This window comes from Panthera uncia, chromosome D1, assembly GCF_023721935.1.
Source record: "Panthera uncia isolate 11264 chromosome D1, Puncia_PCG_1.0, whole genome shotgun sequence".
NCBI lineage: Eukaryota > Metazoa > Chordata > Mammalia > Carnivora > Felidae > Panthera > Panthera uncia.
This window is the reverse complement of record NC_064808.1, coordinates 8,844,225-8,858,082: the sequence shown is the minus strand read 5'-3', so window position 1 is coordinate 8,858,082 and position 13,858 is coordinate 8,844,225. Positions and strand designations below refer to the sequence as shown.

The 13,858-nt window shown below is 60.0% G+C and overlaps 1 protein-coding gene and 1 long non-coding RNA gene across 3 annotated transcripts in view; one reads left to right on the top strand and one right to left on the bottom strand.

Moving 5' to 3' along the window:
• The window catches only part of SYT7 (synaptotagmin 7), a 60,774-nt gene extending 46,936 nt beyond the window's left edge, over nt 1-13,838 (bottom strand). For both annotated transcript variants that reach the window (XM_049644986.1, XM_049644976.1), the window contains exon 1: nt 13,518-13,838. In XM_049644986.1, coding sequence (XP_049500943.1) covers nt 13,518-13,548 — 31 coding nt within the window. In that variant the 5' untranslated portion in view covers nt 13,549-13,838. The remainder of the gene's footprint in view (nt 1-13,517) is intronic.
• LOC125932596 (uncharacterized) lies at nt 5,112-6,934 on the top strand. Its single transcript, XR_007460687.1, has 2 exons — nt 5,112-5,557; nt 6,690-6,934. It is a non-coding gene; the product is annotated as an uncharacterized LOC125932596 (long non-coding RNA).
• Nucleotides 13,839-13,858: the final 20 nt, after the last annotated feature.

The window sequence follows — 13,858 nt, the reverse complement described above, 5'->3', positions numbered from 1 at the left end:
CCGACTCATGACCAAAAAAAAAAAAAAAAAAAAAAAAAAAAAAACGCCTCCCCGGTAAGGTAAATGCCATATCCCATTCCCTCAAGTGGGGCCCGCCGAACTGCCTCCTGGCGGCTGGTGCGGGTACTGCGCTTAGAGCAGAAACAGAATGTCCCCCGCGGTGGCACTGGGCGGGTGAAGGAGTGGCAGACAGTCCCCGTCGCCGTCCCCTCAGCCATTCCGGGAAAATATGGCGCTCGGTGCTTGCAGCGCTGCCTAATAACCTGCACGTTCCAGGCAGTCCGACCGCGTTTTGGCCGCCTTGGGGCACCATACTGCCTGGTTCATAGCAAAGACTCAACCCAGTGGTCAACCCGGACCAAGCTAAACTTCCTGCTCCCTCTTCCCAGAAGGGTGGGGTAGATCAGTTTAAACAAACACTTTTCCTCCCTGCAGTAGAGCCAAACCTACCAAAAGGAACACAAAGGGTTGTAATAGGCCTCCCTGAGGGCAAAGGCTCCCTACCTCACACCCACCCAGATGAGAAACTTGGCTAAAGCCCTTCTCTAGGAGAAAGTGGGAGTCAGGGAAGAAGGCCACAGCTTCACCCCACTCCTGTTCCCTACGCCACAGGTTGGGCCTCTTTGATAAGCAGATCTGCTTGGTGTTTCTAGGGACTGCTTTATTTTAGCCCCACTGGGTGTAGAAATTCCCCTCTTTCCAAAAACAAACAGCAAAACAAATAAAACCACCCTAAGACAATACCCCAAATCACAGCTTCTCTGGGTCCAGGTAGGGAGTAAAGATAACAGTCTTCAATTACAGTAGATACAGATAATATAATTTATTGAGCACTTACTATAGGCCAAGAACTGCTAAGAGCTCTGCAGACTTCATCTCCTTTAAAACTACAACCCCTCCCCGGGAGGAAGCATGATGATCAGCATTCTACAGATGAGGAAAGTGGGGTCCAGAGAAGTGAGGTGACCACTCAGGGTGGTGCAGCTGGCGTGTGTTGAGACTGCCATAGAAAACCCCATTGTCTGCCCTTAATCTTTCAGCTCCGCAGGATCCACCTCGCCATCCTTCCATGTTCTGGAAGCCTCACTGCTCCACCCCTCCACATCCTCACATCTCCTATGAGGGCAGACTGGAGGAACACAGTAACGCCTCACACTCCCACAGCACTTTACAGCCCGCGAAGTGCTTTCATAGCCATTGTCCGAATCAACCCTCATGATACCGAGGCGTTTTTCTGATTTTACAGGACAGAAAACTAAGGCACAAAGAAATAAGTGACTTGCCCTCAGTCACACAAGGAGTAGTGGAACCAAACTCAGATGACAATGGTGGTACTCCCAGCCCAGGGCTCTCTCCCTATTTCTGCAAGGCTGGGGTCCTGGGGGCAAGCCAGGGAAGGGATCCGGGGGCTTCCCGAGACCCTGACCTCGGCTGCTTCTCTCCTCCTGGTCCCCAGGGGCCATCAGTTGGCTCTGCTTTACATTGGAATCTCAGAGTCTCATTCTAAATGAAATTTTTTTTTCCAGGCAATTACTTCCTACTAATTAGGAGGCAAGGCTGCCAGTCCCTGGGCCCTGGGCTGACCCCCTTTCTGAACTCACAGGGGTGGGGGGTTATTGAGGTACTGAATAGCAGCACCAGCCACAGAAAGTGCCTGGCTCAGCCCCATCAGCCCCATCATCTGAAGGAGGCTGGGAAACTTTTGAGGGCAGGGGAGATGGTGGAGGAGTAAGGAGCACCAAGGAACTGGAAGAATGGAGGCAGAGGTGGGGACACTGGGGAAGGAGGGACTGTGAAGTGGGAGAGAGCCAGGGGACAAGAAATGAAGGGGCCTAGACATGCCCCTGCAGAGTAAGAGAGAGACCTAGGCTCAGGAGCAGCAGGGGCAGCCAGGAAGATCGAGAGAAACAGGGACATTTCTTCCATGTTGTAGGAAGGAAAAAGGAGGAATCTCAGGAAACTGAGAGACAGAGGAGGGGGGAGAGATCTCCCCTCTGCAGAGGGAGAGGGAGGAAGGAGGCACCCTGGAAAATGGTCAAAATTACTAAATTGGAGGAGGAAAGAGAGAAGGAGATACTGGGAGACTCCAGGAAGGAGAAGGAGAGAGGAAGGACAGGGAGGAAGGAGGAATTGCTGAAGGAAAGCCCGGGGGAGACAGGGAGGAGAGCGGGGGAGGACGGCTGGAGTGGCAGCTCCCAGGGCCCCAAGAAGGGCTCTCTCTAGTCATCGTCCTTGAGCCTCCCCAATGTCAGTGCCCAGCCAGTCGGGCCCACATGCCCTCCTACGCAGCCACAGGTGCGGGCTGGCATGATGGCAGGCCACCAGTCGGCTCAGGCCCCAGATGCTCCGCTCACTCAGGGAAGCCAGCCGACCTCTCTTCCTGTCAACCTGCCACCCCCTCCAGTGAGCTGAGCCAGGGACTCTCCTGGGTCACACAGCAACATGACCAGGAGGATCTGGGACTATGGGGTCCAGCCTTTCTAATTTACAGAAGGAAAAAGCCAGGACCCGAGAGGAAATGGTGCTTATCCAAGTTCATATACCAAGCGGGTGATGAGGCCAGATGTAGAGGGCTCAGGGGCTAAGTGTCAGTGGTGGGTCCTGTTCCTTTCTGGGCAAAACCAGTAACGGGAGGCAGAGACGGGTCTTGGCTGCTTGCAAACTGCCCCTGAGCAGTCTAAGCCCTGTGAAGTATGGAAGGGAGTAAGGGTAGTCAGAGGCTGAGAGAGAAGCAATTTGCCACCATTTTTTAGGAGTTTATTTATTTTGAGAGACTGAGCGAGTGAGCAAGCGAACACAAGCGGGGCGGGGGCAGAGAGGGAAAGAGAGAATCCCAAGCAGGCTCTGTGCTGTCAGCGTGAAGCCCGAACCGGGCTTAAACCATGAGATTATGACCTGGGCCGAAATCAAGAGTCAGCCACTTAACCGACGGAGCCAGCCGGGCGTCCCAGGAAGTCACCATCTATGGAGCACTGGGTGGGAGCATTCTGCATGGGTTATAATTGCAGCTAACATTACCGAGCATTTATTAGGCACGATGTTCCAGTCACTTAAAGCATTGCATGCAGGATCTCATTTTCTTCCCACAATAACCCCATAAAGTATGTATTACTGTTATTCCATTATAGGGAAGAAACTGAGACTCGGGAAGGCTGAGTAATTGGCCAAGTCCACAGGCTAATCAGAGGCATGTTTCTAAATCAGGCGTCTAACCACTGCCCTGAGGACCCATCCACCCTGGCATTATCTGAAGATGCTCAGATCCCCAAGTTCCCATGATCCAGCCCAGCCCTGGCAGAATCTAGGCCCCAGATGCCAATGTGGTTACAGTTCTGTGTTGTAGGGACTTCTTGTGGTCCAAAGCGGGGGCGGTCTCATGAAGTTAAATTTGAACAAGCCCCGTCCTAAGGCACTGGAGTCTGGGTTCTAACCCTGGCTCTGCCACTCACTTACTGTGTGACTTTGGGCAGGTCACTTGCCCTCTCTGGACTTGGCGCTCCCACCTGTGTCACTGAAGGGGAGAACCCGATAATAAGAGCTAGTATGTTCATGGTGCTGACTCGGTGACAGGCACAGTTCCAGCCAGTTTATATACATCAACTCATCATATCCTCCCAACAGCCCTCTGAAGTAGGTGCTGTTATCACCTCCACTCTACAGACGGAGAAATGAAGCACTGAAAGGTTAAGTGACTTGCCCGAGGTCACACAGCCAACCAGTACATGGCAGAACTGGGATTTGAACCCCATTACTTACAATTTCTTTTAATTAATTAACGTATGCATTATCCACAACCTCCACCCCCCCAACGTGGGGCTTGAACTCACGACCCCAAGATCAAGAGCTGCGTGCTCTATCGAGCCACACGGGCACCCCATGAACCCCATTATTTCCCTGATGAGTCTCCCAGCTCCCGCCTAGGGCCCCAGAGAGGTCTTCTCATGTTCCTGTGCCCGGGCATACATGCCATCATGTTTTCACACGGGAAGCACACACACCCTCATGTGTCTGCCGGATGCAACACGTGTTTGCTGATGCTTCCCCACCTGCACCTGAGCTTTCACCCAGTTTCTGTCTGGACTCGCTACATCCGCCCGGTCATACGTGTCCATGAGCTTTTTGGGACCTAGATCGGGCCAGCTCCAGCGGGCCCCCACGCGTGCACACACATGTGCCCCCCTTTGCGGGCACTGGCTGCCTCGTGGCGGTGGGGGAGGGGGGGCCTGTGCCAGGCTTTCGCACACAGCCACGTGGCAGTGACGCGGGCCGCCACGCCCCTTCTCCTCTGCCCCCCTCCAGTGCCTGGGTGGCTCGCACATCACACTGCACGCCTGCCAGCACCCCCATCCACGCTGCCCTCCTCACGCCTCTCCCCTAACAGAAGCAGGCACCTTCTCCAGGAAGGAAGCAGGCACAGGCCCAGCCTGGCTCCCACGGCCTAAAGATGCCAGCCAACTCAGGGGTGGAGAGGGAGAAACAGCCATCGACCAGAGGCTCTGAAGGGCCTGGGTGCCACGGTTCCTGTCTGAGACTAAGCCCTCCCTTGGGTCTGAGGGCCGGAGCTCTCAAGACCCAGAAATGGGGTCAGGTGGGGGATGTAGGGCATCCCTGCCCATCACGTCTGACTCGGGCTCTCGAGCCGTGAGGGCTGCTCTGGCCAAGTTAGCATTGTTGCACCCCCCCAGCACCCCAGCCTGGTCCCTGCTCTCTCCTCCCCCTGCCCAAGCATCTCGGAGTTCTGGGTATTTTTAGGTCTCAGCTGACAGGCTGTGAAATCGCTTCCTTCGCACCTCCCCAACCAGGCGGGGGCTGGAGAGGGAGGAATGGGGCCGGTGGGGGGGGGGGGGCCACACACAGCCGATTCATCAGGCTCCTCCAGGGCTGGCAGGTGCCAAGCAGCGAGTGAGGGGTTCCTCCCTTTCTCCTCAGAGCCTCCCCTTGACTGAGAGGAACCTTCCACTGAGCCTGCCGAGAGGGAGAGGAGACAGGGTGGGAAGGGAGCTGCGCCCCACTCCAGGGACCTGAGAACAAAGGCTTTAGGGGATGCCACAAGCACTGAAGGAGGCACTGGGGACCCCTCTGTGTCCCAACGCCAGTTCCCAGCACTCCCTTCCAAGTGATGGGTCGAGAGACGGGCTGGCTTGGATCCTAGTGGGATTAGGGGGGCACCGGGCAGTGCAGCCTGGTGGTCAAGACCCAGCCTTTGGAGTGAAGCTGACACCCCTGCTCTACTGAGTGACCTTGTGGGACACTTCAGGTCCCCGGTGGGACCTCTCTGGGCCTCAGCATCCTCATCTGGACAACAGTGGCAATGCTGTCTCCCTCGCAGGACTGCCGTGAAGAAGAAATGCAAGGCTGAACGTGGAGAACGAGGGGGTCTGTGGACCCGCCAGGCCCTGCTGGGAGATTCTGTCTCACCACCTTCCCCGACCTGCAGCCCCGCCCAACCACTCCTCTGGGCTGCCTTCCTCGCCGTGGCCCCCGAGGGATCATCCTGGCATCATGCTCTTCGGTGCCCATCTGACCCTCACCCCCAGGGAACAAGTCCCCAGCTAAGGTGGGTAGGCAGTGTAGACCATCCCCGCCTCCCTGCTTCCTGCTGTAGGGGGCACGTTACACATCTTGTGTGCACATGGACCCAAACACCAACACGCGTGTGCGACTCAGCGCCGGCTGTGAGGGCGTTTGCCCTGGGACGAGGCCCCAGGGAAGTGGGAAGGCGTACCCAAGTCCTGCTGTGAATGGGCCCCTGCGCCAGGGGCCGTGGGCACGGAGAGGGAGGTGCCTGCCTAGTTGCCGTGGAGATAGGTTGGCTCTGGTGGGGCTCTGGAGCTCAGGCCTGGCAGCGTGAGCTGTGCGGCTCTCCCGGGGCCTGGCCCAGAGGCCTGCGGTGTGGGGTACGGTTCACATCCAACCGCCAGGAGCATTTGCCATGTCCCCTGGGCCCTGGACTGGCCCACCTTGGCTCTACGTCCCTCTCTGGAAAGCTTTTTCTGATGCCCCAGATCCCTAGGGAAGTCCCCTGGCAGTGTCCATCTGCATCTGTTGTCACCTGGTGTCCCCTTGACGGCCCATTACCTGCCACGAGCTTTCCAAGGGTAGGGTCCCAGGCCAGCTGAACGCTGCAGACCTCCTGGTGTGGTGCCTCAGACTCAGCCCTGTGCAGGGGAGAGACCCAGGAGGGGCCGGGCAAAGGTGGGAACAGATATGTTAACCTGCGACTCTGGCTCCATACCCCGGCCTGGCTCCAGGCCTCCTACCCTCCACACTGCTGCAGAGTTAAAAGTTCTTTAATAGAGATCTGCTTGAAAGTCGTCCATGGCTCTCCATTGCCCTAATTAGAAAAAAAAAAAAAAAATCCAGTTTTCCTATTTCAGAATGCCAGGACCTTCACAATCTGGCCCAACCTACCTTTCCCAAGCCTCAACTCCGGCTAGTGTCCCCTAACAGCTTCCCTTCTGGCCACGTCCAAGCACTCAGTGCTGCTTCAACTGAACGAGACCCCACTTCCGGGCCACTGCCTGTGCTGTCCCCCGCCACACCGAACGCCTCACCCCTACTGCTCACGTGGCAAGCTCTTAGCCTTTCTTCAAAACCCAAGGCCCCGGACTAAAGCTCATGCTCTTTGGGTCTGCTGGTGTTTGCTGGAACCCCAAGCCAACTTCTCACTGCAAGCTCCCCCTTTCCAGAGTCATCTGTGGATAGAAGAGCTAACACAGGTCATGTTCTTAGAACGGCACCTGGCCCGTAGTGATCACTCAACACATCTTTGCTGTTCTGAAGGTAGCTGACTGGCACTGCTTCAGTGGAACCCCCGCCCCCCGACTCCTCCTCCACCAGGGCTGAAGCAGGCATGTCCTCCCTGGAGCTTCCGGAACCCCCATCCCAGACATCAATCACTTGGTGCAGGATAATGACAAGATAACAGCTGTCATTGGCTGAGTGTTTACTATGTGCTGAGCTCTCTGCGAAAGATGTTTCCCGCCTTACCTAGCCTCACCCTCCAACCCTCTGGGAAATAAGAATCATCATCATACCCATTTAACAGAGAAAGAAACTGAAGCCAGAATAGTGGAGTAACGGGCTCCAGGGACAGCGCAGCAAGTGTCTCTGCCAGGATTCAGAGATAGCTGTTTGACCCCAGAGACCTCGCTTAAGCAAGCCACCCCCTGCTGCACGTGCACAGAGTGCCTAGCGAATACTAGGCGCTCCTGCTGTTATTATCGTGCTATTGTTATTATCAAGGGAGGGCACAGGACGTGCTGGGTGACCTGAGAGGGGCTTCCTTACGCTGGACCCCCTATAAAGCATGAAACCCCATACCTGGAGAAAGAAAGTGAGGGCTCAGAGGGGCCCTTGAGCTGCCAGGGACGGGGGTCAGGATGGCGAGGAGGTGTGCACGACCTGGGAAACCCGAGGGGGTACTGGATTGAGCAAAGGCTCAAGGGGGCTGCCGGGGGCCCAGGCGGAGCGAGGGGGAGAAGGCCTGCCGAGTGCTGGCTGAGCTGGCCACCGCTCTCTGGCCCCGCTGACACCACCCGTGGTAATGAGACGGATCCAATTTGTACCCAGGGCCCCGCCGGGAGCAGCTGCCGCGGCAGGGTTTGAAGTAATTTAATTGGACACATTAGCCACAGAGCTCTCTTCTCTGCTCCCCCCCATGCGGGGCCTCACGCAGGCACCCCTTGTGGTCTCCCATACCCCACACCACCCCATCCTGGCTGGGGGCAGGCTTCACACTTCATCAACCAGCACTGTGAGACCCCTACCTACTAGGGCTGACCCCCCCGCCCCCGCCCCCGCCCCCGCCCGGCGGCACACCTGCTCTCTCATTCCTGGGGCTCCTGAGGGTTCTGGAACCAGAGAGTTGGCTGGGCTCTCTGTAAGCCCCAAGGTCTCCCCTTTCTCTGATGCAAGTAGCAACTGTGGGAGCCCCCTGGGGCTGGGGCTCAGACCTCTCCCTCCTGTTTCCTCTGATGGATACAACAGGTCACCCCCTGTCCCCCCAAGCCTGCCCAAGAGCCGCCAGCTTCCTGCGGCTTCCAAGAAGGGCATCAAAGGAGCCAGGACCACTACCAAGATGGGGGTGGGGGCAGCCTCCTCTCAGGGCTCGGAAGGAGGGGCGCGTACACATGCAGAGAATCGGATGTAGTACACACAGGTGCGCGTGCGCACACGTGCCCTTGGACAGACCCGCATGCTGTCGTGAAAATGCTCGTATCTGTACCCACCAAAGCTCCAACACCCCACACCGATGCACGTCGCACAGCCAGGTGATGCCCTCCCTGCTCCCAGGAGTTGGAAGCCTCAGAGCCAGCAGGTAGAAGGGTGTGGCAGGGGGCAGGCGGGGCCCCTGGAGGGCACAGGCCCTGCCTGCCTGGGTATATATAGGGCCAAGGGAGGCGCCCTCCCCAGCGCTCTCCGTCACAACTCCCCGTGCACCTCAAGGCACCTAACTACAAATACACTCATTAGCTGCTGTTTACAGCCCGCCCGGCACTCAGACGAGCGAGCGCAGCTATTACCCAGTCCAGCTGGCACCCGCACCCGCACGTAGGTACACACGGCACAGTGCTTTCCCCCGCTGGCCCCGCCCTCGCTTTCCACCCGCGCTGTGGCCCCACACGTTCAATGACAAGAATACATCAATTCCCCAAACATCCCGGCTCCTGATCCAAGCACCCCGCCCAGCCCCACAGGGGACGCACCCCTTCCTAGGGGGCCCTCCAGGTGGGAGCTGTTACAGAGCCCCCCCAGAGCAGGCCTGACGACTGCCAGCCCACCTCCCAAACCAACGGGGTCCAGGATTCCAGGCGCACGCTCTGGGCACCATCCAGCCCCTTCCACAGGTCCCAAGCTGTCTGCCAACTCCGTTCCAACCCTTGGGGAATTCTGCTGGGTGAGACCAAAGCCATGCCCTCCAGACATGAGTTGGACGGGGGCCCAGCAAGGCTGCCCCCTACTGCCTGGACGGTCAGGCACCTCCGTGTCCGTGGAACTGGCACCACCGGCTGGGGTTCCCTTGCAAGGCAGGCGGGCACCCGGGCCGGACCTGGCACGGGCTGGCTCCGGCACCTGGCCAGACCAGTGACCGCCACGACAGAGAGAGCTGACCTCACCGGCCTCATGTGCCACCTGCTGGGTGCTGCCCACGGAGCAGAGCTGCCCACCCCCACCTGGGATGCACTGGTGCCTCTGAGGAGACGGTCCCAAAGACTCCCTTCCAGCCGAGAGTCCCTGGCTCAGGACTGGGCCTCCTGCCCCCCACGAGGCCCCCCTCACTGCTCCTCTCCCTGCTCACTCCCCTGGGGGAAGCAGTTATTGAAAACGGTCCATCAGATTCAATAAGGATTCAAAGTCCCTCAGAGAATAGAGAGTGGGCGGGCAGTGGGGGTGGGAGAAAAGGAGGGGTGCCACAGGGAAGGAACCGCCCACTCCTCCCCTGCCTTTCCCTCAAGGCCTCCTGCTGGGCTGGGCTGGGCTGGAGGGGGTGCGGAGGGGGACAGCCCTTCCCTGGTCCTCTATATTGCCTTCCGTGCGCCTTGGGCCCAAGCTCGGGGTCAGCAAGGGGCAGGGCCCAGGTTCCTAGGGCCTGACACCCACCTGTTCCCCTGCCTTCCAGCTGTCCCTCACCTGTCACCTGCTGGCCTGCGTGTTCCCATCCCAATCCAGCCTGCTGTAGCCTCTCTTCCCCAACCGGGAGGGGCTTTGTAACTATCTCCCTCCCCACCAGCCCCCAGTTTTTGAGTACCCAGCCCCGTTGGTCAAGCTATTCCCACAGGGCCATCAGACAGCATGACCCAAGGCCCAGGAGGGTCCTGTCTCCATAGTAACACACATTTTGGGGGCACTAGGCCCACAGAAGCCATCCCACTCACCCAGGGTTTCAGATCTGCCCAGCCCCAGGCCCCCACTCCCGGCCATGGCCTCTTGGGAGATCATTTGCTCTTTAGTCCTAGCCTGGGGCCCAAGCTTGACACACAAGCCAGGGCGGTCTGGGCTTGTGCAGATGGGGCCGTTGGGGGTGGGGGGGTGTGGTGTGGAGGGGTGGAGGGGTAGATAGGGGTGGGGCTAGAGTTTGACAGCAAAATGGTCAGAGTCAGGCCTCATCGGACCTTCCCATACCCCAACCCTGGTCCCTAATCCTGGTGGCCCTTTCAGCTATAACCCTAACTCCTGCCCCATGAATCACCCAATGGCCTCTGCCCTTAACTTGTGCCCAGTGGGTGGAGGGTTGGCCTGGACAATCTCACGGATCCTTCTGCCTTGAGAGAGGATACCCACCATGCCAAGGCCCACTGCCCCATGCGTTGTGTCCCCTACACTCCCTAAGAATGACCTTTGTGGCAGAGTTGCTGTGGAGGCCAGGGCCTACTAACAGGTGGGCCAGACAAGACTTGGAGTACTGCTACCACCAGGGACAAGCTCGAAGGGCAGGCAGCCTCAGGATCGGACTTCTCTCCCAGCCCTGCTGCACTGGCCCAGACTTTCCCTCTCTGGCCTTGTGCGCTCACTCACTGCAAGGTCACCTCTCCCTCCCTTCCTCCCTCCCTGAAGCCGCCTGGCCTGCCCACTGCAACGCTGACCCCTGCAGGCCTGCTGAGGCCCTGCCCGGCCTGGGGCCTGGGTCCAAGGGACACAGGGAGGCCAGACCAGGCCAGCTTCGGGATGAACACAGGATGATGGTTGAGGGCAGGGAGAGGGCCGCATGCCTTGGGGAGGGCACAGAGAGGGGACAGAGAGGAGGTTGCAGGCATGGCTGGGGGAGGGTGGACAGAGTTTGGAGCAGAAGCCCATGGGATGTGTGGGAAGGGGGCTGGTCTTCGTTCTTCACTGGGCTCTGGCTTTTTCCCACAGTCCCTTGCTTCTGCAGAGACAGATCCCAGAAGTGCCTGGGGCCCTGGGCCCAAGTAGGTAGGGAACTCCGGGAAGGGTCTCAGTGGCAGGGTGAATCCTGTGGAGACCAGAGTGAGTTGGCTAAGGGAGGGGGTACCTCCGGGACACTCTGGAACCAGCCTGGGAAGTGGGAGAACATAGGAGACTGAAAATTGTAAAAAGGTTGGGCCACAGGTGTTCCTGGGAGTGGGAAGAGGGGATCGGACAGACAAGGTACTGGCCCCTGGGGCACCAGAAGGAGGGGCCTGAGTCACACAGGAATTAATTTGCATATCTCATTCCTACCAGGTGCCAGCCAAAGGGGAGGTGGGGGACAGAAATGGGGCACCCAGAGCCCTCCCTGGGGGAGCAGAGTCTGGAGGGGCCTGAGGGAAGCTGGGGGTAGAGGGGAGATGTAGTCTGGCAGGAGGTGTAGGGATTCTAGGAGGTGGGCAGGGATGCCAGGGGGTACAAAGGCTAGACTGATGACTCGGGCCCCTCAGAGAGCCCCAGGGGACCAGGATCATAGGCAGACTCTGCCCTCTCCAGCCCATTTCTGGCCCCATCAGACCAGCAGCCACACCAGAGAGGTGTGAACCTCAACCCAGCCTGTTTCCCAGTCAGTGCTATCCCCGCCCCAGGCACTGGAGGGTCCTGAACCTGCATCTGGGCACCACAGGTCTCCACCCCCGGGGGGAGGCCTGTTTGAGGAGGGGGAAGAGGGAGAGGCCTGGGGGCTGCCAGCGTGCCATGGGCAGCGCTGGGATCCAGGCCCTTCGCCCAGAAGATGCCAAGCACGTCAAGTTGGCCTCCATGGAGGGGATAGAGGTACTTGGGGAGTGGTGATGTCATGGTGCCCAGGCGTGGGTGGAAAGAGGGAGGAGGGAGAGGGGATGAGGGCACAGACCCAGGCCATTGGGTTCCTCCCAGGAAAGGGGAGGCCACCAGCATGGCAGAGTGAGGGGGAAGGGAGTGTCTTCACTGTACCCACTCCTTCCATTCTCATACCCTAGAGCTGGCCTCTGAACTAAGCTACTGGTTCCTTCGAGGGTGATCCAGGCAAGAGAATGCCTCTGCCCTTGGTCCAAGCGCTGGAAGCTGGCAGCCTCTTGGGGGAAGATGCCAGGGTCGGTGACCTGGGTTCAGACAGATGAAGGGAAGGGTCTCCAAAGGCCATGTCCCTTCAGCCATCACCTCAAGGACACTCATAGATGGGCATGAGGTTCCAGAGAGGGAGACTGAGTCTCTCTCACCCTTACACCCAAGTGCTGAGTGAGTGCAATGCCTGGCACCCAGTAGGTCCTGCTCAGAGGACTCACTGGGCTGCAGTGATCTGATGGTGGTGAGAGCCTGAGTCCTCAGGAGGCAGGGACAGGCTGAGGCTGCCCCTAGAGGGAGAACAAATGTGGGGCTGGGACAAGAGTGGACAAAGCTAGTGTCCACCGGGCTGCCTTCAAAAGCCTTGGGGCTCTGGGCCCCTTCTGCAGAGGGCCTTAGAGCTGTCCCTTCCCCCAGGACCCCCAACTCTGGGAGGTCAGCACAGTAAGCCTGGAGGCTCCTCATTTGGGAGCAAGTCCTCGGGCTCGGGCGTCTGGCTTTTAGCATCACAGAGAAACCCAGAAGCAGAGACCCCCCCCCCCGCCACCGCCACTGCCTCCCGCTGCCAGAGCTGGCAGACTGGTGGGGTGCTGGGTCTGGGGTGGGGCACCCCAGGTGGGCGCTGAGACAGCCTGGGCAGGAGCTGCAGGGGACCTGCCTACAGGTGGGCACCGTGTGAGGAGGCGTCAGGAGCCAAGGAGGAAACGGCAGAGCAATTTTCCCAGGAAGGAGGAAAGATTCCTCGGCTTAGCTTTGAGGATGCCAAGCAGACGTGGGCTCCCGGGCCACTCCCCGGGCTCCCTCGGGAGAAAGGCAAAGGAGCCGGCCTCTCTCCCTCCCTCCCCCGACAGGACCGGAGTGAGTTTGGGGTTCTTTGCTTACCCCCCCCCCAAGCTCTGGAGCACATTCCCCTGGCACCCCCAATCTCACCAATCTCTGCTCTCTTTCCCTTCAGGTACTCCTATCTCCTTCCTCCACGCTCCTGCGGTTCCCCACCCTCCCTCTCCGAAGCCCCCCTCCCCTGTTGCTGCACCAGATTCCCACTTGCCCCCTGGCACCCTCTCAATTCACAGTTGGCACCGCCGATGTCAGTCTGCTCCTCGGTGCCCACAACCTTGGCCCAAAGCTGCCTGGGATCCTCCTCCTGGGGTCCCCCAGCCCCGGCACCCGGGGGGCACTGGTGCTGGGGACCCGGGGGTGCCTCTTGAGGGTACTGCCCGGTTCCCGCGGGGGCAGTGGCTCCTCGCTCCGCCACACACGTTGTCCTTGGGCTGCTGGGGGGTGAGGGGGGGGGGAGGTCCTTGTGGGGACACTGCGAAGCCGGCACCGGGCATCAAGCCTGGCAGCGCCCGGACTGCGGGGGCCAGGGTCCGAGCCGCTGCAGCTCAAGCCCGCGCCCCCGGGGCTGGGATGACCCCGTGGAGGGGGGTGGGGGGGAGGGAGTCTGTGCGGCTCCCGGGCCGGGGCTCCGAGACGGCGCCCGGCGCTGCCGCCGTCCTGCCTGCCGGTGCGGGGCGCCCCAGCCCGCGCGGGGCCGCGCTTACCTGGGCTGGCCGCCTCCGGGTCCCGGTACATGGTCCCCTCGTCGCCGGCTCCCTCCGGGCTCCTCAGAGCCTCCCGCGGCCGCGCGCTGCTCCGCCGCCGCTGCAGGGCATGGGGCCGGGCGACCCCCGGGGGCGGGTCCGAGGGCGGGGGCCTCGCGGGCTGCACCGAGCCGCGGAGCCGGGGAGCGGGGGCCTCCCGCCAGCCCTCCCGCCCGCCCGCCGAGCACGCCGCCGCCGCCGCCGCCGCCGCCGCCGAGCCGAGCCTCCTCCCTCCGGCCTGCGCGCCGCGTGTGCGCGCCGGAGCGTGTGTGAGTGTGTACGAGGCCGTGTGTATGTGTGTG